This window comes from Microcaecilia unicolor, chromosome 3 (assembly GCF_901765095.1).
Source record: "Microcaecilia unicolor chromosome 3, aMicUni1.1, whole genome shotgun sequence".
Classification (NCBI taxonomy): domain Eukaryota; kingdom Metazoa; phylum Chordata; class Amphibia; order Gymnophiona; family Siphonopidae; genus Microcaecilia; species Microcaecilia unicolor.
The window spans coordinates 189925094-189952343 of record NC_044033.1 but is presented as its reverse complement, the minus strand read 5'-3'; the positions used below and the strand labels follow the sequence as shown (position 1 = coordinate 189952343).

The following is a 27250-nucleotide window of genomic DNA, read 5'->3' as shown; positions in this document are numbered from 1 at the left end:
TCTCAACACTGTTTCATGAAGGTCACCGACTGCAATTTGTTTTATGATATTCACTTAGTCCATTCATCTCTTGCAGAAGAAATGCTCATTGGTGCCTGTGTGCCACATATCCAGCAGTCTGGGTCACACTGGGCACCACTCTCATGAGGCTCCATCACTTGAGCTCCCTGACTCTGTTTTCTTGGGGGTGATGGCGTTCTCTGAAAGGGTCATGTTCTGTACATTTTGCCATTCCTCCTCTCTTTTGATTCAGTGTGGGACCTTCTCGGTTTCAGTAGAATCTGATGAACAGTACTTGTCAGGTATCAAATCAATTTCCCTATTTTTGGGCTTTCCTGCTCATACTGCTTGTTTTGCTCCTTGCTGCACTGGCAAGGCCTCATCTTGAGAAATGTTTTATACTTTTTTAATATTGGGCTAATCAGCCAGCAATGCCGTGTTGTTTTTAGTAAAAAAAAAAAAAAACCCAAAAATAAAAAGCCCTTCTCTGCAGCTTTAGGGTTAGATAAAAATGTCTGCACTGGCATGGCTTCATCTTTAGATTTCTTTTATACCTTTTTAAATATTGGGCTCATCAGCCAGCAATGCCGTGTTGTTTTTAGTAAAAAAAAACAAAAACAAACAAAATACCCTTCTCTGCAGTTTCTGGGTTAGATAAAAATTTCTTCATAAAATATGGAAATTACCACTTCTGTTTATGGAGTCTGTTGTAGGTTTCTTTGATATTGGTTTGCTGTCCAGAAATGTGGTTGTATGTTTTGTGATTTTGTGGTTTCTAATAAATAATAAATATATATTTAAAAAAATACAAAAAATGTCTTCACGCCTTTCTTGACCAGTCAAGTTGGTCTCTCCTGGCATCAAGCTGCTTTTGCAAGTACTTTGTTATCTGACCCTCCCTTTTCCTGCTTGTCTTCTGCTTCTGCTACTTGGCCAATCATCAATTCACAATTTTCGTCAAACTTGCTGACCACTGTCTGTAAAATCTCCAGATTAATACTGGTCTTGGACAATGCTGAGCTTTCATCTTGCTCCCTGTGTTGGACCCCAGCGACACCAGGACCTCACCCTTTAACATATAACTCTCTAATTAGAGAGTGGAGGAGTGGCCTAGTGGTTAGAGTGGTGGACTTTGGTCCTGGGAAACTGAGGAACTGAGTTCAATTCCCACTTGAGGCACAGGCAGCTCCTTGTGACTCTGGGCAAGTCACTTAACCCTCCATTGCCCCATGTAAGCCGCATTGAGCCTGCCATGAGTGGGAAAGCACAGGGTACAAATGTAACAAAAAAAAATTATATATTAGCTTTTTTCTTGCCTTGGTATAGGTGTTCTTCCAAAGTCCAAATAAAGTGGACTGTCTACTTTATTGAGGCCATAACCCAGGGGAGTGGGAGAGGTGGAAGTGTTCCCACGTGTCTCCTTCGACCACTCTCCAGACCTAGTCCTAATGATTTGGTTTCTTTTCTATGCCATTTGTATTTTCTAATTATTTTTGCTGGTAGTGTTTCAGAAATGTTGGGTTGCAACTGTCTGGTTCTCCCCTATGCTACTCCAATATCCTGGAATATATACATTTTCACTCACCTCCCTACACCCTTTATCTACTTTTGACCAGAAGTAACATGCAACACATTATGAAATTAAACACAATAAATCTATTCCCACACCCAGAACAGCAACGAAGAGTCTCGTGAGACTGCACAAATTCCCACTAGACAGGCCATGCTTTAGAGGTAGAGACAGAAACCCAAGGAGCAGAATTGAGTTGGGATGTCAGTACTGATCACACAGCATTCGGCCCTGGATAATCTGTGGCTTGCATGGCTACACTCTGTCAAAATCTGAAACTAGCTATAACCTCAGACTCCTGGTGTGGTACAAGCATACCAGATTAAGATAGAGGGGGTAGAAATGCCAAAAGGAAATCTAGTAGTAGAGATGTGTCTGAAGCTCTAGGAAGGTACCCCTGAAATAAGTCAACTGTATAACTTGTGAGCAGGTATATTTGGCTGTCCTGATATACTACAGCTTCATCTGGTTTTAAGTGTGTTGTGCTAATACCCAGTGCTAGTGTTAAGAACTTTTACACACACTTTACTGTTTCCAATATAAATGACTTGATAGATGGCTGTTGCAGGATGAGAGGCTCTCAACTGTTCTGTTTTTCATGTGCAGATATGAATCACTTTGAGTATATGTTTTAAAAACCTACATTTCTTATTTTCTCCCTAAAGCTAAACAGAAGCAAAAACAGGTGAGCTTTTTTTTTCCCTAAGGCTGCTTCTTGTGTATTGATTTCAGTTTTGCTGTATATCACAATTCACTTCTTTTCTCAGAAACATTTGAAAAGACCAGATATTCTGCTGTAGATTTTTTTACCTGCACAGTTCTGCAGAAAATATAAATTATCATTAAAGGTCACACATCAAACAAAATTACAAGACTCTCATTTGCTCTTGTAATGCTGTCAGAGGGACTAACCCCTAACTTGAAGAAATCTTCCTCTCTCAAGTGTGAGGGAAATGCTGACTCTGGGTTCGTTAGATCTTGCATTTCCTCACTGCACCAGACAGGGTAATCATAGCTGTACCCTGTGTGCAGATTCAAGAATAATTGGGCAGACTAGGTGGTCCATACAGGTCTTGCCATCATTTACTATGTAAGCAAATCCTGCTACAGTAAGTGCAGCCGGTGTGTGGGTGTGTGTCTGTGTGTGGACATGAAAGAGACCAGGGCAAAACAATCGCTCACCTGCACTGGGCAGAGTTGCACTGTTTGGTGACACTTCATCACTGACATTTCATCACATAACTCTTCATCATATATTCAAGTGAAATGTATTTAAATTATATGTGCAGAGAGCTTGCAGCAAATAGAGTGCGTGTCAGCACATGTAAGTGTCTGTTCTTTTGCACCTAAATCTGAGCATTAAAACTTCTTCCATAAAATTTACACAAGGCTCATATGTAGACGCAGAACTTCATCATGTGCAGAAAGCTACAAGTACTCAAACTCCAGCATACCAAGAGTGGGGATGGTCCGCCCCGGGTGCAGGCAGCAAGGGGTTGCATGGAGCACATGGCTGTTGGCTCCGCTGGTCCTGTGCCCCATCTGTCATTACTTTCTGTTCTGGGGCAGGGGCCTGGCGGAGCCGACAGCCGTGCACCCCCAGGTGGTGAGGATGATGCACTTTGTGGGGAGGGGTGATGTGCTGAGGGAGGGTCATGCACCGGGGGGGGGGGCCGTAGTAGTGACCCGCCCCGGTTGGCAGTCAATCTAGGTACATCACTATACTCAAATAATATGCATGGAAAACTTGCACAGCAAATTGAGCAAAGATATTTATGTTTAAAATAGCATATTCTAATATAATAATTCGCACCTCCAACGTTCTGAAGCTGACTTCATGGCAGTGAAGCCATGTAGTGTTCGTAGGGTTCATAATCGCCCAGGGAAAGAAACGCAACGTCAGAAGGAGAAGGGACCAACCACAGGCCTTGCACTCGCTCTCAGTGCCCCGCCCTCAGAGGAAAGGGAAGGCTGCATATAATATTCACCCACCGGAAGTTCGTTCCCTCCCTCCGGGTTCCAGAATCGTTGTCCGTCCCCCCTCCCTCCCTCCCAATTCCAGGGTCCCCCCCTCCCTCCCAGTTCCAGGGTCGTCGTCCGTCCCTCCCTCCCTCCCTTCCAGTTACAGGCCCCCTCCCTCCGAATTTTAAAAGTCTTCCCGACTTACCTCGTCAGGGTTACGGCGGCCGGCAGCAGGGGTAAAAAGCGTGCGGGTTCGGCACTTACTTCAGTTTTCCCTTCTCTGTCTCTCAACTCTGGTCCCGCCCTTGCGGAAACAGGAAATGAGGGCGGGACCAGAGCTGAGAGACAGAGAAGGGAAAACTGAAGTAAGTGCCAAGCATGCACGCTTTTTACCGCTGCTGCCGGCCGCTGGAACCCCGATGAGGTAAGTCAGGATGACTTTTAGAATTCGGAGGGAGGGGGCATAGAACTGGAAGGGAGGGAGGGAGGGAGGGATGACGACCCTGGAACTCGAAGGGACGACGACCCTGGAACTGGGAAGAAGGGAGGGGGGACCCTGGAATTGGGAGGGAGGGAGGGGGGACCCTAGAATTGGGAGGGAGGGACCCTGGAACTTCCCTTAAAAACATTAATGGCAGAAGGTGATTACCTTGCTAGCGCCCGTTTCATTTCAATGAGAAATGGGCTTTTTTTACTAGTATCACATAATGTGCAATCAATATGTGTTGAAAACTGGTGCACAAAGGTGACAGAAAGTCAAAACCATACAAGTCATCACCAGCAGACAATTATATAAGAGGTGTCACAGTTGGGATGGGGAGGATGGGAACGAAGTGAGGGGCGGAAGCAAGGTAGCATCTTGGAGACCGTGTAGATAAAACAGGAAAGGTAATTAGGGGTGCGTGGTCTGATTGTGTCTTAGAGACTTGTATTTAGGCACAAAATAAGGTGCAAATGTGTGCTGAAACTTGATTTCCTTTGCACATGTGCATAAAGAAGCCATGATTACCAGCATGCTCCCTCCCCCCATTTACTGCAGGTTTTCCATGCATATAATTTGAATACAGTTAGCTTGAATATGAGTTGACATGTCACATGATGAAGGGTCCACAGTGATAGAAGTGGCATGTGATGAAGTGTCAGGTAATGAAATACCGTGTTACACAGGGCACAGTTCTGGTTTTGTGTTACATGAAGCCTTACTGGGAGTGCATTCCAGAGTGTGGTGGCTACTCTGGAGAAAGCTCATTGTTGAGTGTCATAGCATTTCCATATCATCATGCTGATCAATCCATAGACTGGTGGGTTGTGTCCATCTACCAGCAGGTGGAGATAGAGAGCAATCCTTTTGCCTCCCTATATGTGGTCATGTGCTGCCGGAAACTCCTCAGTATGTTCTCTATCTCAGCAGGTGGTGGTCACACACAGCAGCAGCTCTGGCTAGGTCTCCAAGCCTAATTTTTAGGTTTTGTTGAGTACCTGGGGTTGAGGGCTCTTCTTGAGCAAGTGCAAATCTGGTGGTGCCAGGTCCCTCCTTTTCTCCCCCCTCCCACTGGCTCCGTTAAAAAAAAAAATAAAAATTTTTGGACGTCCTTAAGGGCGTTTATTTCAACGTTTATTTCAACGTTCATTGCAGCTACTCACTGGGACACCAGTTCGTTACAGCTCGGAGCGAGAAGCAGGTAATTTTTATCTTTTTGTAGCGGGCAGGGGGTTCCCCGATCGGTCTCCACGTGGCCTATGGCGTCAGAGGGCGAGGGCACAAAGAATCGCTCCCCGGACCGCGTGTGCGCTTCTAGCGGGGATGCGGGGGTCTTAAAGTCTGATTCGCCCTTTTTGGGTGTCAGTTTGGAGGGCGGGCAGTGTCCCGGTTCTTCCTCTGGTGCGGCGGTTTTTCCCGCCATAAACGCCCATCCCCCGCTGCTCGCCTCCGTCATCTTGGCCGGCCACTCTGCTCGGACGGCTTCTTCTTGGGCCGCCCTTGAGGTGGGAGACGTTAATGCTATGGCCGCCCTTGATTTGGGCAACGGCAAAAAAGCGGCCAAAGTTAAGCGCCGTTCTTCCCGCGCGGCTCCTTCGCGGAGTGTCGCGCTGGACGCCATTTTGGATGCGCAGCATGTTTCTCCCCCGCTCTTGCGAGCGCCGGTTGAGGGTGCGTCTAGGGCTGTGGCCCAGGCTGCTGAAGTGCACAGTCTGGGGGGTTTCTCCCCCGAGTTCATTTTGCTGCTGCATCAGGCCTTCCTTATGCAAAACGCTGCCCCTTCTCCCTTGTCCGATAAAGTGGTTGAGGCCCCCGGAAGTAAACACCCTCGGTGGATTTCCAGGCCTTAGAGGAGTCTGTCTCCTCTGATGTAGATGAGGGCAGCGTATCTGAGTTCTCCCAACGGTCCTTTGGGGATTCCTTGGAGGAGACGGATTCCCGCTTGGATGGAGCGGATGACCCCTCTGCAGCGCGGATCTTTCGCTCAGAGGACTTGCCCAACCTGTTAGTGCAGGCCATGAGCATTTTGAAGATTTCCTCTCCGGAGGACGTCTCTCCCTCAGCCCCTGTTGGCTCCGCCATTATGCTGGGGACGAAGCGCCCGCCTAGAACCTTCCACGTGCATGATGCCATGCACACCTTGATTTCGGCTCAATGGGATGTCCCGGAAGCGAGCCTCAAAGTGGCTAGGGCTATGTCCCGCCTCTATCCTCTGCCTCAAAAAGTGAACGGGAGGCCTTTCTTTGGCCTACCGTGGATTCTTTAATCACTGCGGTGACTAAGAAAACGGCGTTGCCGGTGGAAGGTGGCACGGCCCTAAAGGACGCCCAAGACAGAAGATTGGAGGCGGCCTTAAGGTCGTCCTTCGAGGCAGCTGCTTTAAGTTTGCAGGCCTCAGTTTGCGGCTCCTATGTGGCCAGGGCGTGCCTGACTATTGTGCAGCGGGCTTCCCCCTCGGATCCTTCCTTGAGGGCTGATTGGCCGGCCCTGGAATCGGCTTATTTGGCAGACTTGCTGTATGATGTCGTGAGAGCCTCGGCTAAAGGTATGGCTCAGACAATCTCTGCGCGGCGGTGGCTTTGGCTGAAGCATTGGTCTGCTGACCACGCCTCTAAGTCCCGCCTGGCTAAGTTGCCTTTTAAAGGCAGGCTGCTCTTTGGGGTCGAGCTGGACAAAATTGTGACCGATCTCGGCACGTCTAAGGGCAAGAGGTTACCAGAGGTCAGGGCTCGGGCCAGTGCTCGCCCCGGTAACTCCAGAGGACGGTTTCAGGAAGCCAGTCGGTACCGCCCGAGCAAGTCGGGCTCCTCTACTACTATTACTACTACTATTTAGCATTTCTATAGCGCTACAAGGCATACGCAGCGCTGCACAAACATAGAAGAAAGACAGTCCCTGCTCAAAGAGCTTACAATCTAATAGACAAAAATAAATAAAGTAAGCAAATCAAATCAATTAATGTGAACGGGAAGGAAGAGAGAAGGGTAGGTGGAGGCGAGTGGTTACAAGTGGTTACGAGTCAAAAGCAATGTTAAAGAGGTGGGCTTTCAGTCTAGATTTAAAGGTGGCCAAGGATGGGGCAAGACGTAGGGGCTCAGGAAGTTTATTCCAGGCGTAGGGTGCAGCGAGACAGAAGGCGCGAAGTCTGGAGTTGGCAGTAGTGGAGAAGGGAACAGATAAGAAGGATTTATCCATGGAGCGGAGTGCATGGGAAGGGGTATAGGGAAGGACGAGTGTGGAGAGATACTGGGGAGCAGCAGAGTGAGTACATTTATAGGTTAGTAGAAGAAGTTTGAACAGGATGCGAAAACGGATAGGGAGCCAGTGAAGGGTCTTGAGGAGAGGGGTAGTATGAGTAAAGCGACCCTGGCGGAAGATGAGACGGGCAGCAGAGTTTTGAACCGACTGGAGAGGGGAGGCCAGCAAAGAGCAGATTGCAGTAGTCTAAACGAGAGGTGACAAGGGTGTGGATGAGGGTTTTGGTAGAGTGCTCGGAAAGAAAGGGGCGGATTTTACGGATGTTGTAAAGAAAGAAACGACAGGTCTTGGCAATCTGCTGGATATGAGCAGAGAAGGAGAGAGAAGAGTCAAAGATGACCCCAAGGTTTCGAGCTGAGGAGACAGGGAGAATGAGAGCCATCAACAAAAATAGAAAACGGGGGGAGCGGGGAGGTGGGTTTGGGGGGGAAAATGAGAAGCTCGGTTTTGGTCATATTTAATTTCAGGTGGCGTTGAGACATCCAGACAGCAATGTCAGACAAGCACGCTGAAACTTTGGTTTGGATGCAAGGTGAGATATCAGGGGTAGAAAGGTAGATTTGGGAGTCATCAGCATCGAGATGGTAGGAAAAGCCATGGGATGAGATTAATGAACCAAGGGAAGAAGTGTAGATAGAAAAGAGGAGGGGACCAATAACAGAACGCTGAGGTACGCTGACAGACAGAGGGATACAAGTAGAAGAGGATCCACCAGAGTGAACACTAAAGGTGCGGAGGGAGAGGTAGGAAGAGAACCAGAATAGGACAGAGCCCTGGAATCCAAGTGAGGACAGGGTATTGAGAAGTATGCTGTGATCGACAGTGTCAAAAGCAGCGGAAAGATCAAGCAGCATTCCTTTCGCAGAGACCGCCGTCCCGGAGGTGCGCCCTCCGGTCCTCCCCCAGGGTCTCGTACCCAATGACGGGGCCCTGGTCCATGGCCCAGTGCAGATTGGAGGACGCCTGTCTTCATTTCTGGGCGAGTGGACCAGGGTAACTTCAGACGCTTGGGTGCTGGAAGTCATCAGAGACGGCTACAAGCTAGAGTTCTGCCGACCCTTAAGAGACGGGTTTGTACTCTCTCCCTGCAAGTCTCCGGTCAAAGCTGTGGCAGTGCAGCAGACTTTGGACAATCTCATCCGCCTGGGTGCGGTTGTTCCGGTGCCAGAAAATCAGCTTGGCAAGGGACGTTGCTCCATTTACTTTGTGGTACCAAAGAAAGGAGGTTCTGTACGGCCTATCCTCGATCTCAAAGGGGTCAATCGGGCCTTGAAAGTTCAGCACTTTCGCATGGAGACTCTCCGCTCTGTTATAGCGGCAGTGAAGGCAGGGGAGTTCCTGGCATCCTTGGACATTAAGGAAGCGTACTTGCATATTCCCATCTGGCCTCCTCATCAATGCTTTCTGCGTTTTGCAGTCCTGGGCCGACACTTCCAGTTCAGAGCCCTCCCGTTCAGGTTGGCTACTGCTCCGCGGACCTTCTCCAAAGTAATGGTGGTCATTGCGGCCTTCCTGCAAAAGGAAGGAGTACAAGTCCATCCTTATCTGGACGACTGGTTGATCCGATCCGTGCAGAGTGCGGCAAAGCTGTGGACCGGGTGATTGCTCTTTTGAGCTCCTTGGGGTGGATCATCAACTGGGAGAAAAGCCAGCTGCGCCCGACTCAGTCCCTGGAGTATCTGGGAGTTCGATTCGACACCCAAGTGGGCAGAGTGTTCCTGCCAGACAATCGGATTGTCAAGCTTCAGGCTCAGGTGGACCAGTTCCTAGTAGCCTCTCCTCTTCGGGCTTGGGACTATGTGCAGCTGTTGGGCTCTATGACGGCCACGATGGAAGTAGTGCCCTGGGCCAGGGCTCATATGAGACCACTACAACACTCTCTGCTGCAGCGCTGGACTCCACTGTCGGAGGATTATGCTGTGCGCCTTCCCTTGGACCCAGCAGTGCGCAAGGCGCTGAGCTGGTGGCTGAGGACAGACAAGTTGTCTGCAGGAATGCCTCTTGTGACCCCGGAGTGGATTGTCGTCATGACGGACGCCTCTTTGACGGGCTGGGGAGCCCACTGCTTGGGAAGGACAGCGCAGGGGCTCTGGTCTCCTGCAGAGGCAAAGTGGTCTATCAACCTCCTGGAACTCAGAGCCATTCGGTTGGCGCTTTTGGAGTTCCTCCCGGTACTGGCGTTGAAGCCAGTACGGGTCCTGTCGGACAATGCCACGGCTGTGGCCTATGTCAACCGCCAGGGAGGTACCAAGAGCGCCCCTCTAGCCAAGGAGGCCATGAATCTATGCCAGTGGGCGGAAGCGAACCTGGAACAGCTGTCGGCGGCCCACATTGCCGGAGTCATGAATGTCAAGGTGGACTTTCTCAGTCACCATACCTTGTATCCCAGAGAGTGGCAGTTATCGGCTCAGGCGTTCTTGGAAATCACGAAGCGCTGGGGCCAGCCGAGCCTAGATCTGATGGCGTCATCGGCCAATTGCCAAGTGCCGCGCTTTTTCAGCAGAGGACGGGACCCTCGATCTCTGGGAGTAGATGCTCTTCTCCAACAGTGGCCGACACAGGAGCTTCTCTATGTGTTCCCGCCCTGGCCCATGTTGGGCAGGGTACTAGACTGGGTGGCAAAGCATCCGGGCCGGATAATCCTGGTGGGTCCGGACTGGCCCAGACGTCCCTGGTATGCGGACTTGATCAGGCTCTCAGTGGACGACCCTCTGCGACTGCCAGTGGAGCAGGGCCTGTTGCATCAGGGTCCCGTGGTGATGGAGGATCCCTCCCCCTTTGGTCTTACGGCCTGGCTATTGAGCGGCGGCGTCTGAGGAAGAAGGGCTTCTCAGACAAGGTCATCGCCACTATGCTGAGAGCGAGGAAGCGCTCTACTTCTACTTCTTACGCCAGGGTTTGGCGTACCTTTGCAGCGTGGTGTGAAGCAGGCTCACTTTCTCCCTTCACTGCTCCAATTTCTTCAGTGTTGGCGTTCCTGCAAGAAGGTCTGGAGAAAGACCTGTCGCTCAGTTCCCTTAAAGTCCAGGTAGCGGCTCTGGCTTGCTTCAGGGGCCGCCTGAAGGGTGCTTCACTGGCTTTGCAGCCAGATGTGGTGCGTTTTCTCAAGGGAGTTAATCACCTGCGCCCTCCTCTGCACTCAGTGGTGCCTGCGTGGAATCTCAACCTGGTGCTAAGAGCCTTGCAGAAGCCGCCTTTTGAACCCTTGTCGAGGGCATCTCTGAAAGACCTGACGTTGAAAGCAGTCTTTTTGGTGGCTATCACTTCAGCCAGAAGAGTTTCAGAGCTCCAGGCGCTATCATGTCGAGAGCCTTTTCTGCAGTTCACTGAGGCAGGAGTGTCTATTCGCACAGTGCCTTCCTTCCTGCCCAAGATTGTTTCTCGCTTCCATGTGAATCAGCAGCTCTGTCTCCCATCCTTTCGTAGGGAGGACTACCCAGAGGAGTACTCTGCTCTCAAATATCTAGATGTGAGACGAGTCATCATCAGATACTTGGAAGTGACCAATGATTTCCGGAAGTCGGATCATCTGTTTGTCCTGTTTGCAGGTCCTCGTAAGGGTCTGCAGGCTGCTAAGCCTACAGTGGCAAGATGGGTCAAGGAAGCCATTGCAGCGGCTTATGTGGCCGCGGGGAAGGTGCCACCTATCCAGCTGAAGGCTCACTCCACTAGAGCTCAGGCGGCCTCGATGGCAGAGGCCGGGTCCGTCTCCTTGGAAGAGATTTGCAAGGCGGCAACTTGGGCATCGGCCCATACCTTCTCCAGGCATTACCGCTTGACTGTGGCTGCTCGGGCGGAGGCCCGGTTTGGAGCTTCAGTGTTGCGGTCAGGGATTTCAATGTCCCGCCCTGGGTGAGTACTGCTTCGGTACATCCCACCAGTCTATGGATTGATCAGCATGATGATATGGAAGGTAAAATTACGTATCATACCTGATAATTTTCTTTCCATTAATCATAGCTGATCAATCCATAGCCCCTCCCAGATATCTGTACTGTTTATATTCTGGTTGCATTTCAGGTTCAAGTTTAGTCTTCAGTTCCTGTTCAGGAGGACTTCGTGTTCAAGTTTTTTCAATTGGATTCTTCAAGAGTTGAGACGAGTTTGTGTTACAGTGAGCTGCTGCATTCCTCTCCCCTCCGTTTTACGGGGCTGGATTGAGACCTAAATTCTGCCGGCGCTCCCTCCCGCTTCGTGCGGCTGTAGGGCAGCTTTGTACCCCTCCCGCTTCGGCGGTGTTAGGGCCAGTCAGCTCCTCCCGCGGTTGCGGTTGCAGGATAAGCCAGATCCTCCCCGCATCGGAGGGGTGGTGTCCCTCCCCCGCTCCGCGGGGATGAGCTGGACGGATTCCCCTCCCCCACTTGTGTGGGGATGAGCTGGGTTAATTCCCCTCCCTCGTTTCGGTGGTGGTGAGCTGGGCAGAGTGTCCCTTTGTGGGTGTAATTCTCTAAGTGCTGAGTCCTGCGGATGGAGCTTTGATATCGACATACTGAGGAGTTTCCGGCAGCACATGACCACATATAGGGAGGCAAAAGGATTGCTCTCTATCTCCACCTGCTGGTAGATGGACACAACCCACCAGTCTATGGATTGATCAGCTATGATTAATGGAAAGAAAATTATCAGGTATGAATCAGTGGTGTGCTGGAGCAGGCTCTCACAGGCTCTCGAGAGCCGTTTGTTAAGTTTTTAAGAATTTTGGGAGCCGGTTCTCCATGGCTACTTTAACAAATGGATCCCAAAATGTGGGTTTGGGCCCCTCCTGAATTCTCTTTTACTTTGCTGGCAAGAGAGAGCCCCCTGTTAACAATTTACCAGCACACCCCTGGGTATGATACATAATTTTACCTTCTTTGGAGTATGTGTGAATAGGGATGCTGCTTGGGAGGACCTCAGTGAACTTGGAGGTGTGTAGAGGAAGATCCTGTTCTTCAAGTACTCTGGCCCATTTCTTTAAAGGCCTCTGAAGATCAGAGGAATTTAATCCTGTATGGTACTGGGAGCAAATGAAGATTTTGCAGAAATGGTGAAATGCGACCATGTTACTTACAAACTTCTATCAGTCTTCCTACAGCATTCTGAAGCAGTTGGAGCAAGTACAAACCCACTGTAGTCACACCAGTGAGGGAGGGTGTACTCCAGCCTTGAATTTATCAATTAATGTGAAAGCTGTATTTTTCAACACTGATCTATGCCATTCACTGAGACAAGTGTGCTTGCTTTTCTCCTACAGACAGAGCACATCCCGCCCTATGATGTGGTTCCCTCGATGAGGCCTGTAGTACTTGTGGGACCTTCGCTGAAAGGATATGAGGTAGTAAGGACCAATACCTACAAAGCACATAAACAGATGAACTTGTGGTGCATGGAGTGTAGAACCAGCCCTGATAATCTCAGAACCCTGTGGTCAGTAGTCTGAAAGCTGCTGATCGCTGTGGGATGAATTAGACTTGTATATTCAACACAATGGGCCTAATCCGGACACCAGCACTGAATATTCAGGTTGTGTGGCTGCCGGCCAATATTCAGACTGGTGCCTGGATACCTAAGTGGATAAAGTCAGGAAAGCCTTTAGGCAGACTGAAAATCACAGCTAACTGGGTAAGTCTTTGCCCTGCCCTGCCCTGCCCTGCCCTGCCACTAACTGGATACTTCTGCAGCGGTCACAGCTGAAAACCAGTGGCATACCTACATGTCGGAGCACCCCCTTCCTCTGAGCAAGGAGGAGGGTGGAGCAGGCGCATGGCTGTCGGCTCTGTTGGTCCCCTGCCTTGGAACAGGAAGTTCATGTCAGAGGGGGCAGGGGACCAGCAGAGCTGGCACCTGTGTGCCTGCTCTGTGCACCCCCTTGCTGCCTTGCAGCCAGGGACCGCCCCCACCGCCCCGCCCTTGGTTCACTAGAGGTGCCAGCAAATAGCAACAGAGCTGGCAGAGGTTTCTGTCCTATTACATAATTTTGAATATCCCCTCCAGATATGTTTTCTGCACTGGAATCCTCTGCTCTCATCCTATTTCTCAGCTAAAGAATGAAGCTTTTGCTCACAAAGTACAGCACTCATTGCTATCAAACATAAGAATAGCCATACTGGGTCGGAACAATGGTCCATCTAGCCCAGTATCCTGCTTCCAATAGTGGCCAATCCAGGTTACAAATACCTGAAAGAACCCCCCCCCCCTTCAAACTCATACTCTTCTTATCATATTATCTACAACTGCATAATACATTTTACCTTAATATTGCTGTATTAATGCTTTATACTGTACTTTTGTTTTTGCCATGGAAAGGTGGCATATAAATCTTGAATTAAATTAATTGGGAAAGCTTTAAACACTTAGGTCTTCCCCTTCTTTCTTTCCACTTCTCTTTGATGCCCCAAGGATTACTTTGGCTGGATTTAAGATTTTGGTACACATAGGCAACATAGGAGAGCAGACCCAGAAAACGGGGGTAAGGGTGGATTTATGCAACCCTCAAAAATCAAACCTCCAAGTGGGGGAGACAGAGGTAGTTCTGGTGCCAAAGTGGCTACCTTCTGAAACAGCATCAGCCCTCAAAAAAGAGGGAGCAGGCTACTCTTTGGACTGGTTAGATGGTGATTTTAAAGCACAGTACCCTAGGCCAGTGATTCTCAACCCAGTCCTTGGCACACGCCCAGCCAGATAGGTTTTCAGAATATCCACTATGAATATACATGAGATAGATTTGCATATGTATTGTGGATATCCTGAGAACCTGTCTGGCTGAATGTGTACTGAAGACTGCGTTAAGAAGCACTGGCCTAGGCAGTTGCAGTTGTCTGTGTTCTTATACTATTTGGCCTACTTCTTAATAAGCACTGAGTAGCATAACATTATTTAGAGACTTAGGCTAATCTTGCCAAAAACATTAGTCTAGAGCAATGGTTTTCAACCCAGTCCTCAGGGACAACCTGGCCAGTTGGATTTTCATGAATACACATGAGCTATATTTGCATGCAGTGGAGGCAGTGCATTCAGATCTATCTCATGACTATTCATTATGGATATCCTGAAAACCTGACAGGCTGGGGTTTGGGAACCACTGTCATAGGGGATGATGGGGGGAACGAGTCAGTGATTCACACATATTGTATGACAAAGTACATGAAAGGATATCTTCTTAGAGCAGGGGTCTCAACCCAGCTCAGGACACACCCAGCCAGTCAGGTTTTCAGGATACCCACAATGAATATGCATGAGACAGATTTGTATGCATTACCTCCATTGTATGCAAATCAATCTCATGCATATTCATTGTAGGTATTCTGAAAACCTGACTGGCTGGGTGCGTCCCGAGGACTGGGTTGAGAACCCCTGGCTTAGAGAGAGGAGGAACTCATTGGGACTGGTTATAGTTATGTACTTGAAACTGTGATAGTCTGCTATGAAGACTACATATGCTTTCCATGTTTGTTCTTTGGCCCTCCCTCAATACTACACCATTACTGGCTCCCTATGTCCTGGGAATATTAGTGTGGATTCCTACAAAAGAAGTCCATAAGCCATTATTAAGATGGACTTGGGGAAAATCCATAAAATGTATTGTACTGTTTTGGGATCTTGCCAGGTACTTGTAACCTGGATTGGCCACTGTTGTAATCAGGATGCTGGGCTTGATGGACTTTCGATCTGTCCCAGTATGGCAACACTTATGTTCTATGTTCTTCTGTAAGTACTGGGATATCCAAAACATCAGCAATCTGTGCATTACAATGCCTGTCTCTGAAAGCCAGATATTCTTCACTGAAAAGAAGGGGAGGGGATCTGGTTTTTAGATGTCGGACTATTGTGAAAAAAGGATACTATAAAAAGGCAGCAGGTTCTATTCCCTAACACAAGCACTCAGTTTCTTACTCTTTTGTTCTCCTGCAGTGTGATATGTGTAAGTGGGACCATATTGTTAGCTGACATTTTTTGTGTAATTTCTCCTGCACGCCATGAGTCCATTCATGCAGAGTGCTTCTAAACACAGGCTGTGAGAATTTACAGGTGCCTTTGTGGCTTTTCCTTCCAACCTTCATCCAGGGCCGGTCTTAGCAATTGCGAGGCCCTGTGCAGACGAATTCAGTGGGCCCCTGCCCGCATCCGCCACCATAAGCCATAATTTATCAGTTTAAAAGGAGGTTTACAGCTCTTGGAACCCCACCTCACCCCATACCTTGATATGCAGCCACCATGTTTCAGTAGAGAGCAGCAGCAATTTTCACGTCTTGATAGCTGCCGAGCCCAGAGGCTCCTCTCTGCTGCATCCCGCCCTTGTGGAAGCAGGAAGTGACATCAAAAAGGGGTGGGATGCAGCAGTGAGGAGCCTCTGGGCTCAGCAGCTGACAGGATATGAAAATCGCTGCTGCTACTGCCTGATGCTCTCTACTGAAATGTGAATGCACATTAAGGTACAGAGCAGGGAGGTGTTCCGAGACAGGAGTACAGACATGCCAAAGATGCGGGGCCCCTAGGAGCACAAGGCCTTGTGCAACCACCCCTGTCACCCCAGCCTAAGACCGGCCCTGCCTTCATCTTTGCATTGTTTCTCATGCTTTCATATTTCCCTTTCCTTTCCTTCTCTCCTCCTCTCCCTCAGGTGACTGACATGATGCAGAAAGCTCTATTTGACTTCATGAAGCACAGATTTGATGGCAGGTGAGATGCCTTCATCCTCCTGGTCAGGGGTACTGGTAGCCTGGACAGTGATCCTCAATATGGTCCGCTCAGGCATGGGAGGTGCTCTCACTGTGCCTTCTCAGACATTTCTGTCTTTAGAAGCCCATTTCCTAGAAGACTCTCACACTGTGGTGTAATCATTACCTGCTTCTGACTTTCTTCTGTACATCCCTGTCCTGTTCTTTTCTAACCATGCTCCTTCTTCACATCTGAATCATGATGGTTGTTCCTTCTCTGGGCACGTACCAATCCTTTCCATGTGGGCACCCTTTGCCACAATTTCCCCACTTCAGTTTTTGCCCTCCTGGCTAGCTATAACCCTTCCATCACACCACGTAAAAAACAATGTTCCTCTGAGCCCCCACTTCCCCCTGTCCCTGAAGCCATGCTCCCACCTGTCAGTCCAGGTCTTGGCATCCTTTTTGTTATGGCCTCAGCCTTGAGCATGGCATGAAGGAGAGCTTTTCTGTTTAACCTTACAGATCTAGGCTTGTCATTAACTTATAGATACTTTTCTAAGTTTTTTGTACAAGATTAATTGAGGCTACATTATTCTATATGGCATTGTCTGTGCTAAGAAATGTGTTTTGTTACAATATTGTTCTTTTGTGGTTGATTGATGCCATTCTTTGAAGCTGTGATTACTTGTTCTTCTGCTAATAAAAAAAAAGAGTTCAAAATAGATATTTCTCTAAAATAGAATAAGTAATTACTCCCATATAAAGTACTTTAAATTAACTATGTGAGCACACATCATAGTAGAGGATAGTGCTAGATTCCCTGTAGGCAGAAAACACTGGGCTATCTAGATGTGCATGATGTATTCCTGATGATCCCCTTGTGGGTGGATGGTACTAGGTCATCTTTAACTGCATAGTGCTGGGTCACACTAGCTGTATCATTACAGGGTTTTTTGGGTGGCTAGTCCCAAGTAACCTGTGAGTATATGCTATCATCCTCAAGAGAAAGAAAAAGCACCAGCTATTTGCATGTTCTTGATTTAGCTTTGTTGGCGTTAACAGAAAGCCATCTGTGGTGGTTTAGTGAAACTACAAAACAATCCCCCCCCCCCCCCCCCCCAGCAAAACAAAATATTATCTTACCTGTGTTTACTTACAGTATTTGATATACTGCCCTTCTAATATGAACTAATCAGAGTAGTTTTGTTATAGCATAATTTTCTCCATGAACAAGCAGGATGATAATATTCTTACTCTTGGGTAATGTCATCCGATAGAACCCATGTTGAAACACTTCCCAGCATCTATTCTAGAAGCTTTTGGAAGTGCCTCACTATGCATGTGCATGCCCTCTAGCCTGTCACTGTCACACGGACCACTTCAGTCTGTCTTTTTCTGCAGAAAGCTGAAACGTCTCAGTGCTCCACAGCTTGTGCCAGAACATTTATTACTGAAGTGTTACTTCATGTTTATTTTTTTTTCTTCTGTTTTGTAAGTTCTGTTATGTTGCATTGGGCTTCTCCCCAGTAGTCTCCCTTAGATAGATTTTTGGCACGTTTTAAGTTTTCTTGTTTTTATGTGGCTTGCTAGGCCCTGTTAAGGCCTTGGGCACCTGACTGGGGAGTTTTTGTGAAAAATCAAGCCGTTTGATGTTGCCATGGCTATCTTTTCCTGACATGTCCCTCAAAGCTCCCAGAGGCTTTAAAAAAGTGTTCTAGGTATAACAGGACCATGCCCATAAAGGATACACATAATTGGTGCCTGCAATGACTAGGACCTGATCATGATCCCTCTTCTTCTAAATCTCTGTTCACAGATGTCAAGGAAAGTATCAGGAGTTTTTGAAGTAGTGCAAGAAGGTGCTCAGAAGTAAGGTTCATTGCCATTGGCATCAGGAGCATTGGTCTCCATGGCTTCAGGAGCTGTGGCACTAGAGACCATCAGGATCGGGCATCATCTGATCCCCACAGAAGACCAGGAAAAAATCATCCTTGTCCTCATTGGTTCTGAGGGATTTAGGCAGAGGCCACGAAGCATCAATATCAATCATCCTCAAAGGATGGTGCAGAGAGTACCAAGGCACCAAGATCACTGATGTCCTCAAAGAACTCCTGACATGAGGATAGCTTACCCATCAAGTCATTGGAGGAGGTGCACCAGTCTCTGAGGAACCAAGACCCAGCTCTCAATACACCTAAGGTGTCTCTGAGGGACATGACTAAACCAGCAGAGTCTATACCTTTGTCAACTGAAGCCCTTGAGTAGCTCATGAGATGGCTTTAGGAGGAGATGCAACACTTCTTTGCTTGGCAAGAGGCTATGGCAAGCCGATGCTGAGGCTGGAAGAGATTCAACCCATCCAGGAAGCCCGAGGGGCTTCAGAGTTGGAACATCATGCATTGGTGTCAATCTCTACACCTTCAGGGGGAAAAAGCTTCCCCAGCATACTGGAGATAACCTGGTACCTCAATGCCCCATGCTCAGGTCTAACCACAAAGTCAATAGATCAGTAGATCAAGGCAGACAGAGATGTGGACATCTCATGGTTCATATTTCTATCAGTGAGATTCTGAGCACTCCTGGATCTCAGAGGAAGCACCAGATGTCTTCTCGGGAGAGAGATCCCTTGGTCTTCCTTCAGATCCCTCCTCACCATATGGAGACATAAATGTCCTCTTGAGGAGCCCTCATTCTTTAAGGGAAATGGCTAAGTCCAACCCATTTGAGTTAGAAACTGAGGATAATTACAGGGCTGAGACATTGCAAATCCTCCAGTTTGATGACCCCAAAAGGAGGCTGTGACAGTGCCCATGCACAGAATCCTTGAGATTGTACAGATGAAGATGTGGGAGACCCACCTTTCTGTACAGCAGGTCAATAAGAAGGCATGCATTGAGTCCATAACACTTTGGGATTCAAGAAGCTCCAGCTTCCTCAGACTTCTATGGTGATTGAATCCGCTGTCAAAAGAGCCAAGAGTACAAAGACTCCTTCCTCAGTGACCCCAGGGAGAGAAGCGAGAACCTTGGAGTCTTATGGGAAAAAAGGTTTTCCAGAATTCTAAACTAACAACCCTATATAATGAGCATGTACTTGTGGAATGTATTGTGAAGTGTAATGGAATTCGCTAACACTCTTCACCAAGAGAAAGCTGATGAGTCTGTTGGCTAGTAGCCAAAGAGCAAGGGTGCAGAAAGTACATGGTCCAGGCAACCTATGATACTTTTCATATGGCGATGTGTGAATTTGCTTGGCTGCATGCCTCCAATCTCAACAGCTGTGTAGGAGAAGCTGGCAGATGTTCTGTGCCGTGGAGACCACCTTTTTGGTAACAAGGTGCAGGAGCCATAGATCTCATGAAAAGGACTCAGATACAATAAGTTATTCTCCGGGTGCATTCCCAGCTCGGCCTCATCCTGGAGGTATTTCGACAGAGGGAAACAGAGATCCTACTACTCTTACAGTATCCTCCACCCTCCCATCCTGCCTAGGTGACTCTGGGCCTCACTGTCACTCGAGACAGGAGAGGATCCAGAAATGACAAGCAATTCCCCAGTCAAAACAAGGGATAAGCTTTTGACTGATTTCAGGAAAGCGTAGTCTCATTCCACTAATCGCTCCCAATGACCTTCCAGTAGGAGGGAGGCAGATTTTTTTTCTAAGCAAAGTGGCCCCTTATAACCTCAGACTACTGGATTCTGAAAATAGCCTGAACAACTTACAGCCTTCAACTGGAAAACACTTCTCCAAGCTGCCCATTAGGAGCATTGAAATTAAGCTCTCAGCATCACTAATTGCTTATGAAGGAACTTTCTTCCCTCTTGGCATGCCAATGCGATCAAACCCGTTCCACCAGGGGAAAGAAGGAAGGGATTTTATTCCAAGTACAGTGCAATCCGCTTAAGTGCAAGAGTATGGGACCAAAGAAATACATGCAGTTAACCGGAGAATGCACTTAACCGTTGTGACCCAAAGAAACTTGACATCTGATAAACATATGTACAGTACTGTTTATTCTCCGAGGACAAGCAGGCTGCTTGTTCTCACTGATGGGTGACGTCCACGGCAGCCCCTCCAATCGGAAACTTCACTAGCAAAGTCCTTTGCTAGCCCTCGCGCGCCCGCGCGCACCGCGCATGCGCGGCCGTCTTCCCGCCCGAAACCGGCTCGAGCCGGCCAGTCTTCTTTTGTCCGCACTCGGTACGGTCGTGTTTTCGCCGTGTCGAGCCCCGGAAAGTCGACCTCGCGCGTCCAATTGTTTGAACGTGTTTTTTTCCTTCGGGAAAGTTTTGTCATAGTCGGGAAGTGCTCCGGAAACCCCCCGCCGGGTTTCGTGTAAATCCTCCCCGTACTTCCAGCTTTTTTGCCCCGGTAAGTTTTCTTTCGTCGTCGGGGTAGGCCTTTTTTCGGCCTCGGTCGAGATTTTTTCTCCCTCTAAATTTGGTGCTTCGAATTTCGCCATTTCGGCTTTTGATTTCGCCGGCGTGATTTTTCCGCCCATGACATCGAAGCCTTCCAGCGGCTTCAAGAAGTGCACCCAGTGCGCCCGGGTTATCTCGCTCACTGATCGACACTCGTCGTGTCTTCAGTGTCTGGGGGCCGAGCACCGCCCTCAGAACTGCAGTCTGTGTTCCCTGCTTCAAAGGCGGACTCAGGTAGCGAGACTAGCCCAGTGGAACGTGTTGTTCTCGGGCTCTTCGTCGGCATCGGCACCGGGATCTTCGAGTGCATCGACGTCGTCAGCGTCCAGACCCGAGTGCATCGAGGCATCGGGCCTCTGCATCGGCGCCGAGACATCGGATAGCTGCATCGACGTCGGTGGTACCAGGACCTCGTCTGCTGATGTCGTCGGACGGTGGTGCATCGGGTGGAGTGCAGGTGAGGGCTGTCCATTCCCCTGCTGGTGGCGGTGAGCCCTCGGGTGGGTCTCCGCCTACCCTGAGGGCTCCTGCGGTACAGCCCCCCCGAGATCGACCTTCTTCAGTCTCGGCCCCGAGGAAGCGACGGGTGGATTCGACGTCCTCCTCGTCGGTGCCGGGGAGCTCCGGTGACATGCTTCGGAAGAAATCGAAGAAGCATCGACACCGGTCTCCTCCCCGTGTCGGCACCGAGAGCTCTGGGTCGCCGAGGGATTCGGCACCCAGCAGGCATCGGCACCGAGAGGACCGCTCACCCTCTGTTCAGGAGGTGTCGATGCGCTCCGCTCTGGACAGCCCGGAACAGCCTCCACGCCCGGAACAGGTACTGACGTCGACGCCTGCATCGACCCCTCAGCCTTTCTCTGCAGCCGCTCTAAACGAGAGCCTCCGGGCCGTTCTCCCAGAGATTCTGGGAGAGCTGTTGCGCCCTACCCCTCCGGTACCGGCGGTGCTTGCGCCACCGGTACCGTCGAGCGTGGCGCCGGCTGGCCCATCGCCCAGGTTGAGGTCCCCGACGTCGGTACCGCGTGCGGTACCGACCGCGGCCACCTCCCAGGAAGGCTCCCCGACTACGTCGGCGGAGGGAGCTTCGCCGATGCGGGCGAGGGAGTCTACCTCTCGACGCCCCCATCGTGGACAGGGTTCCACGGAGTCGAGCAGGGCGAGGTTGCAGACACAGGTCCGTGAACTTGTGTCTGACACCGAGGGTGAGGCCTCGTGGGAGGAAGAGGAAGATCCCAGATATTTCTCTGACGAGGAGTCTGGGGGTCTTCCGTCTGATCCCACTCCCTCTCCTGAGAGACAGCTTTCTCCTCCCGAGAGTCTGTCTTTTGCCTCCTTTGTCCGGGAGATGTCTACGGCCATCCCCTTCCCGGTGGTTGTGGAGGACGAGCCCAGGGCTGAAATGTTTGAGCTCCTGGACTATCCTTCTCCACCTAAGGAAGCGTCCACTGTTCCCTTGCACCATGTCCTGAAGAAGACATTGCTTGCGAACTGGACCAAACCATTAACTAATCCCCACATTCCCAAGAAGATCGAGTCCCAGTACCGGATCCATGGGGACCCAGAGCTGATGCGCACTCAGTTGCCTCATGACTCTGGAGTTGTGGATTTGGCCCTAAAGAAGGCTAAGAGTTCTAGGGAACATGCTTCGGCGCCCCCGGGCAAGGACGCTAGAACCTTAGACTCCTTTGGGAGGAAGGCCTACCATTCCTCTATGCTCGTGTCCAAGATCCAGTCTTACCAGCTCTACACGAGCATACACATGCGGAATAATGTGCGGCAGTTGGCGGGCTTGGTTGATGCTCTTCCCCCTGAGCAAGCCAAGCCTTTTCAGGAGGTGGTCAGGCAGCTGAAGGCGTGCAGAAAATTCCTGGCCAGAGGAGTTTATGACACTTTTGATGTTGCGTCCAGGGCCGCTGCTCAAGGTGTGGTGATGCGCAGGCTCTCATGGCTGCGTGCCGCCGACCTGGAGAATAGAGTCCAGCAGCGGATTACGGACTTGCCTTGCCGTGCGGATAACATTTTTGGCGAAAAAGTCGAGCAGGTGGTAGAGTCTCTCCACCAGCGGGACACCGCATTCGACAAGTTCGCCCGCCGGCAGCCTTCAGCTTCTACCTCTACAGGTAGACGATTTTTCGGGGGAAGGAAGACTGTTCCCTATACTTCTGGCAAGCGTAGGTACAATCCTCCTTCCCGACAGCCTGCGGCCCAGGCTAAGCCCCAGCGCGCTCGCTCTCGTCAGCAGCGTGCGAATCAGCAAGGCCCCGCGGCTCCCCAGCAAAAGCAAGGGGCGAGCTTTTGACTGGCTCCAGCAGAGCATAGCCGACACCCAAGTGTCAGTGCCGGGCGACCTGCCTGTCGGAGGGAGGTTGAAAGCTTTTCACCAAAGGTGGCCTCTCATAACCTCCGATCAGTGGGTTCTCCAAATAGTCCGGCAAGGATACTCCCTCAATTTGGCCTCTCAACCTCCAAATTGTCCACCGGGAGCTCAGTCCTACAGCTTCCAGCACAAGCAGGTACTTGCAGAGGAACTCTCCGCCCTTCTCAGCGCCAATGCGGTCGAGCCCGTGCCATCCGGGCAAGAAGGGCTGGGGTTCTATTCCAGGTACTTCCTTGTGGAAAAGAAAACAGGGGGGATGCGTCCCATCCTAGACCTAAGGGCCCTGAACAAATATCTCGTAAAAGAAAAGTTCAGGATGCTTTCCCTGGGCACCCTTCTCCCCATGATTCAGCAAAACGATTGGCTATGCTCTCTGGACTTGAAGGATGCCTACACACACATCCCGATACTGCCAGCTCACAGACAGTATCTGCGATTTCAGCTGGGCGCACGCCACTTCCAGTACTGTGTGCTACCCTTTGGGCTCGCCTCTGCGCCCAGGGTGTTCACAAAGTGCCTAGCTGTGGTAGCAGCGGCGCTTCGCAGGCTGGGGGTGCACGTGTTCCCATATCTCGACGATTGGCTGGTGAAGAACACATCCGAGGCAGGAGCCCTGCAGTCCATGCAGATGACTATTCGCCTCCTGGAGCTACTGGGGTTTGTGATAAATTACCCAAAGTCCCATCTTCTCCCAGTGCAGAAACTCGAATTCATCGGAGCCCTGCTGGATTCTCGGACGGCTCGCGCCTATCTCCCAGAGGCGAGGGCCAACAACTTGTTGTCCCTCGTCTCGCGGGTACGAGCGTCCCAGCAGATCACAGCTCGGCAGATGTTGAGATTGCTGGGCCACATGGCCTCCACAGTTCATGTGACTCCCATGGCCCGCCTTCACATGAGATCTGCTCAATGGACCCTAGCCTCCCAGTGGTATCAGGCCGCCGGGGGTCTAGAGGACGTGATCCACCTGTCCACGAGTTTTCTCGAATCCCTGTATTGGTGGACGATTTGCTCCAATTTGACTCTGGGACGTCCCTTCCAAATTCCTCAGCCTCAAAAAGTGCTGACCACGGATGCGTCTCTCCTGGGATGGGGAGCTCATGTCGATGGGCTTCACACCCAAGGAAGGTGGTCCCTCCAAGAAAGCGATCTACAGATCAATCTTCTGGAGTTGCGAGCGATCTGGAACGCTCTGAAGGCTTTCAGAGATCGGCTGTCCCACCAAATTATCCAAATTCAGACAGACAATCAGGTTGCCATGTACTATGTCAACAAGCAGGGGGGCACCGGATCTCGCCCCCTGTGTCAGGAAGCCGTCAGCATGTGGCTCTGGGCTCGCCGTCAAGGCATGGTGCTCCAAGCCACATATCTGGCAGGCGTAAACAACAGTCTGGCCGACAGGTTGAGCAGGATTATGCAACCTCACGAGTGGTCGCTCAATTCCCGTGTGGTGCGACAGATCTTCCAGGCGTGGGGCACCCCCCTGGTGGATCTCTTCGCATCTCAAGTGAACCACAAGGTCCCTCAGTTCTGTTCCAGGCTTCAGGCCCACGGCAGACTGGCGTCGGATGCCTTCCTCCTGGATTGGGGGGAAGGTCTGCTGTATGCTTATCCTCCCATTCCTCTAGTGGGGAAGACTTTGTTGAAACTCAAGCAAGACCGAGGCACCATGATTCTGATTGCTCCCTTTTGGCCGCGTCAGATCTGGTTCCCTCTTCTTCTGGAGTTATCCTCCGAGGAACCGTGGAGATTGGAGTGTTTTCCGACCCTCATCACGCAGGACGAAGGGGCTCTTCTGCATCCCAACCTCCAGTCCCTGGCTCTCACGGCCTGGATGTTGAGGGCGTAGACTTTGCCTCTTTGGGTCTGCCAGAGGGTGTCTCCCGCATCTTGCTTGCTTCCAGGAAAGACTCCACTAAGAGAAGTTACTTCTTTCATTGGAGGAGGTTTGCCGTCTGGTGTGACAGCAAGGCCCTAGATCCTCGCTCTTGTCCTACACAGACCCTGCTTGAATACCTTCTCCACTTGTCTGAGTCTGGTCTGAAGACCAACTCCGTAAGGGTTCACCTTAGTGCAATCAGTGCATACCATTACCAAGTGGAAGGTAAGCCGATCTCAGGACAGCCTTTAGTTGTTCGCTTCATGAGAGGTTTGCTTTTGTCAAAGCCCCCTGTCAAGCCTCCTACAGTGTCATGGGATCTCAATGTCGTTCTCACCCAGCTGATGAAACCTCCTTTCGAGCCACTGAATTCCTGCCATCCGAAGTACTTGACCTGGAAGGTCATTTTCTTGGTGGCAGTTACCTCGGCTCGTAGAGTCAGTGAGCTTCAGGCCCTGGTAGCCCAGGCCCCTTACACCAAATTTCATCACAACAGAGTAGTCCTCCGCACTCACCCTAAGTTTCTGCCAAAGGTTGTGTCGGAGTTCCATCTGAACCAGTCAATTGTCTTGCCAACATTCTTTCCCCGTCCTCATTCCTGCCCTGCTGAACGTCAGCTGCACACATTGGACTGCAAGAGAGCATTGGCCTTCTATCTGGAGCGGACACAGCCCCACAGACAGTCCGCCCAATTGTTTGTTTCTTTTGATCCCAACAAGAGGGGAGTGGCTGTAGGGAAACGCACCATATCCAATTGGCTAGCAGATTGCATTTCCTTCACTTACGCCCAGGCTGGGCTGGCTCTTGAGGGTCATGTCACGGCTCATAATGTTAGAGCCATGGCAGCGTCGGTAGCCCACTTGAAGTCAGCCACCATGGAGGAAATTTGCAAAGCTGCGACGTGGTCATCTGTCCACACATTCACATCTCATTACTGCCTGCAGCAGGATACCCGACGCGACAGTCGGTTCGGGCAGTCAGTTCTTCAGAACCTGTTTGGGCTTTAGGATCCAACTCCACCCCCCGAGGGCCCTGTTTGTTCTGTTCCAGGCTACACTCTCAGTTAGTTGGTAAATTTTTTAGGTCAATCTCAGTTATGTCCTCGCCGTTGCGAGGCCCAATTGACCAATGTTGTTGTTTTGAGTGAGCCTGGGGGCTAGGGATACCCCATCAGTGAGAACAAGCAGCCTGCTTGTCCTCGGAGAAAGCGAATGCTACATACCTGTAGAAGGTATTCTCCGAGGACAGCAGGCTGATTGTTCTCACAAACCCGCCCGCCTCCCCTTTGGAGTTGTGTCTTCCCTTGAAGTGTATTGTCTTGCTACATACTGGACTGGCCGGCTCGAGCCGGTTTCGGGCGGGAAGACGGCCGCGCATGCGCGGTGCGCGCGGGCGCGCGAGGGCTAGCAAAGGACTTTGCTAGTGAAGTTTCCGATTGGAGGGGCTGCCGTGGACGTCACCCATCAGTGAGAACAATCAGCCTGCTGTCCTCGGAGAATACCTTCTACAGGTATGTAGCATTCGCTTTATACGTACAGTATACAGGCTCCGTTAACTGACGTTAGGCTTACTTGACGTAAGCAGTCATAGTCCTCTGTACACTCTTGTGTCTGTGAGTTCCATAGACTACGTCTGCCAGACGGTAAAAACCGTCATAGCACTGACATCCAGAGGCCTCCAGATAGGCCCGCACGGTGTTGAGACTCTCCAGCGCTCTTGCAAAAGTGACAGGAGGTTGTTGAATTTCGTCAACATGTGCCTCGCTGCTCATTTCATCATCTGTTTCATCATCAGTCATTGCCTGCGTGTAGGCGCATATCTCAACATCAGTGCTGTTGTCAGCTGTTGTAGATCGTAATCAACAGCTACGTAGTGATGAAACTCCTCTTCAGTACCACTGGCTGGGATGTCAATAGCCTGTTCATCTGACGCGTTTGCAACAGCTGCATCTGTTTCGTCCCTCTCCACATCCCTAACAAAGCTTGCCCGCTTGTAGCAGTTCACAATGGTTGCCTGTGTAACATGATTCCAGGCTTCTTTCTGCATATGTATGGAATCCAACAGTGATAGATTATGAGCCAGTTCAACAGCACGTTTATCCTTGCCAGTCTGGTCATCCATAACGCTCATCAGATGATGTAGCACAAGAGCCCGATAATGTTGTTTGAAATTGGCTATTATGCCCTGATCCATAGGTTGGATCAGAGAGGTAGTGTTTGGTGGCAGGAAGACCACCTTGACGTTAGACAGGCTGACATCATCACTGTGTGCAGCACAATTATCACAAAGCAACAAAATCTGACGCTTTTGTGCCCGCATTCTAGTGTCTAACTTCTTTAGCCACTGCTTCCAAATTTCCCCCGTCATCCATGAATATGACACAGGAAGTCTCTTAACATTCTTGAAGCAACGGGGCTGTTTGCTCTTTCCAATGATGAGTGGTTCCAGCTTCTCACTCCCATCCATATTGCAGCAAAGGAGGATCGTCAGTCGGTCCTTCGACGTTTTACTTCCTGTAGTTTCGGCTTGTTTGAATGCAAGTGTTCCATCAGGAATCGCTCGCCAGTAGAGACCGTTTTCATCAGCATTGAAAATGTCACGAGGTGCAAACTCGTTCAAGATGATAGGAAGAACTGAAACAACCCAATTTTCAGCACCAAAGT

At 50.2% G+C, this 27250-nt stretch overlaps 1 protein-coding gene across 5 annotated transcripts in view; it reads left to right on the top strand.

Annotated features, from left to right (window-relative positions):
- CACNB3 (calcium voltage-gated channel auxiliary subunit beta 3) overlaps positions 1 to 27250 on the top strand; it is a 185047-nt gene that overhangs the window by 111492 nt on the left and 46305 nt on the right. For all 5 annotated transcript variants that reach the window (XM_030196835.1, XM_030196834.1, XM_030196832.1 and 2 more), the window contains exons 6-8: positions 2236 to 2255; positions 12505 to 12585; positions 15871 to 15929. In XM_030196835.1, coding sequence (XP_030052695.1) covers positions 2236 to 2255; positions 12505 to 12585; positions 15871 to 15929 — 160 coding nt within the window. The remainder of the gene's footprint in view (positions 1 to 2235; positions 2256 to 12504; positions 12586 to 15870; positions 15930 to 27250) is intronic.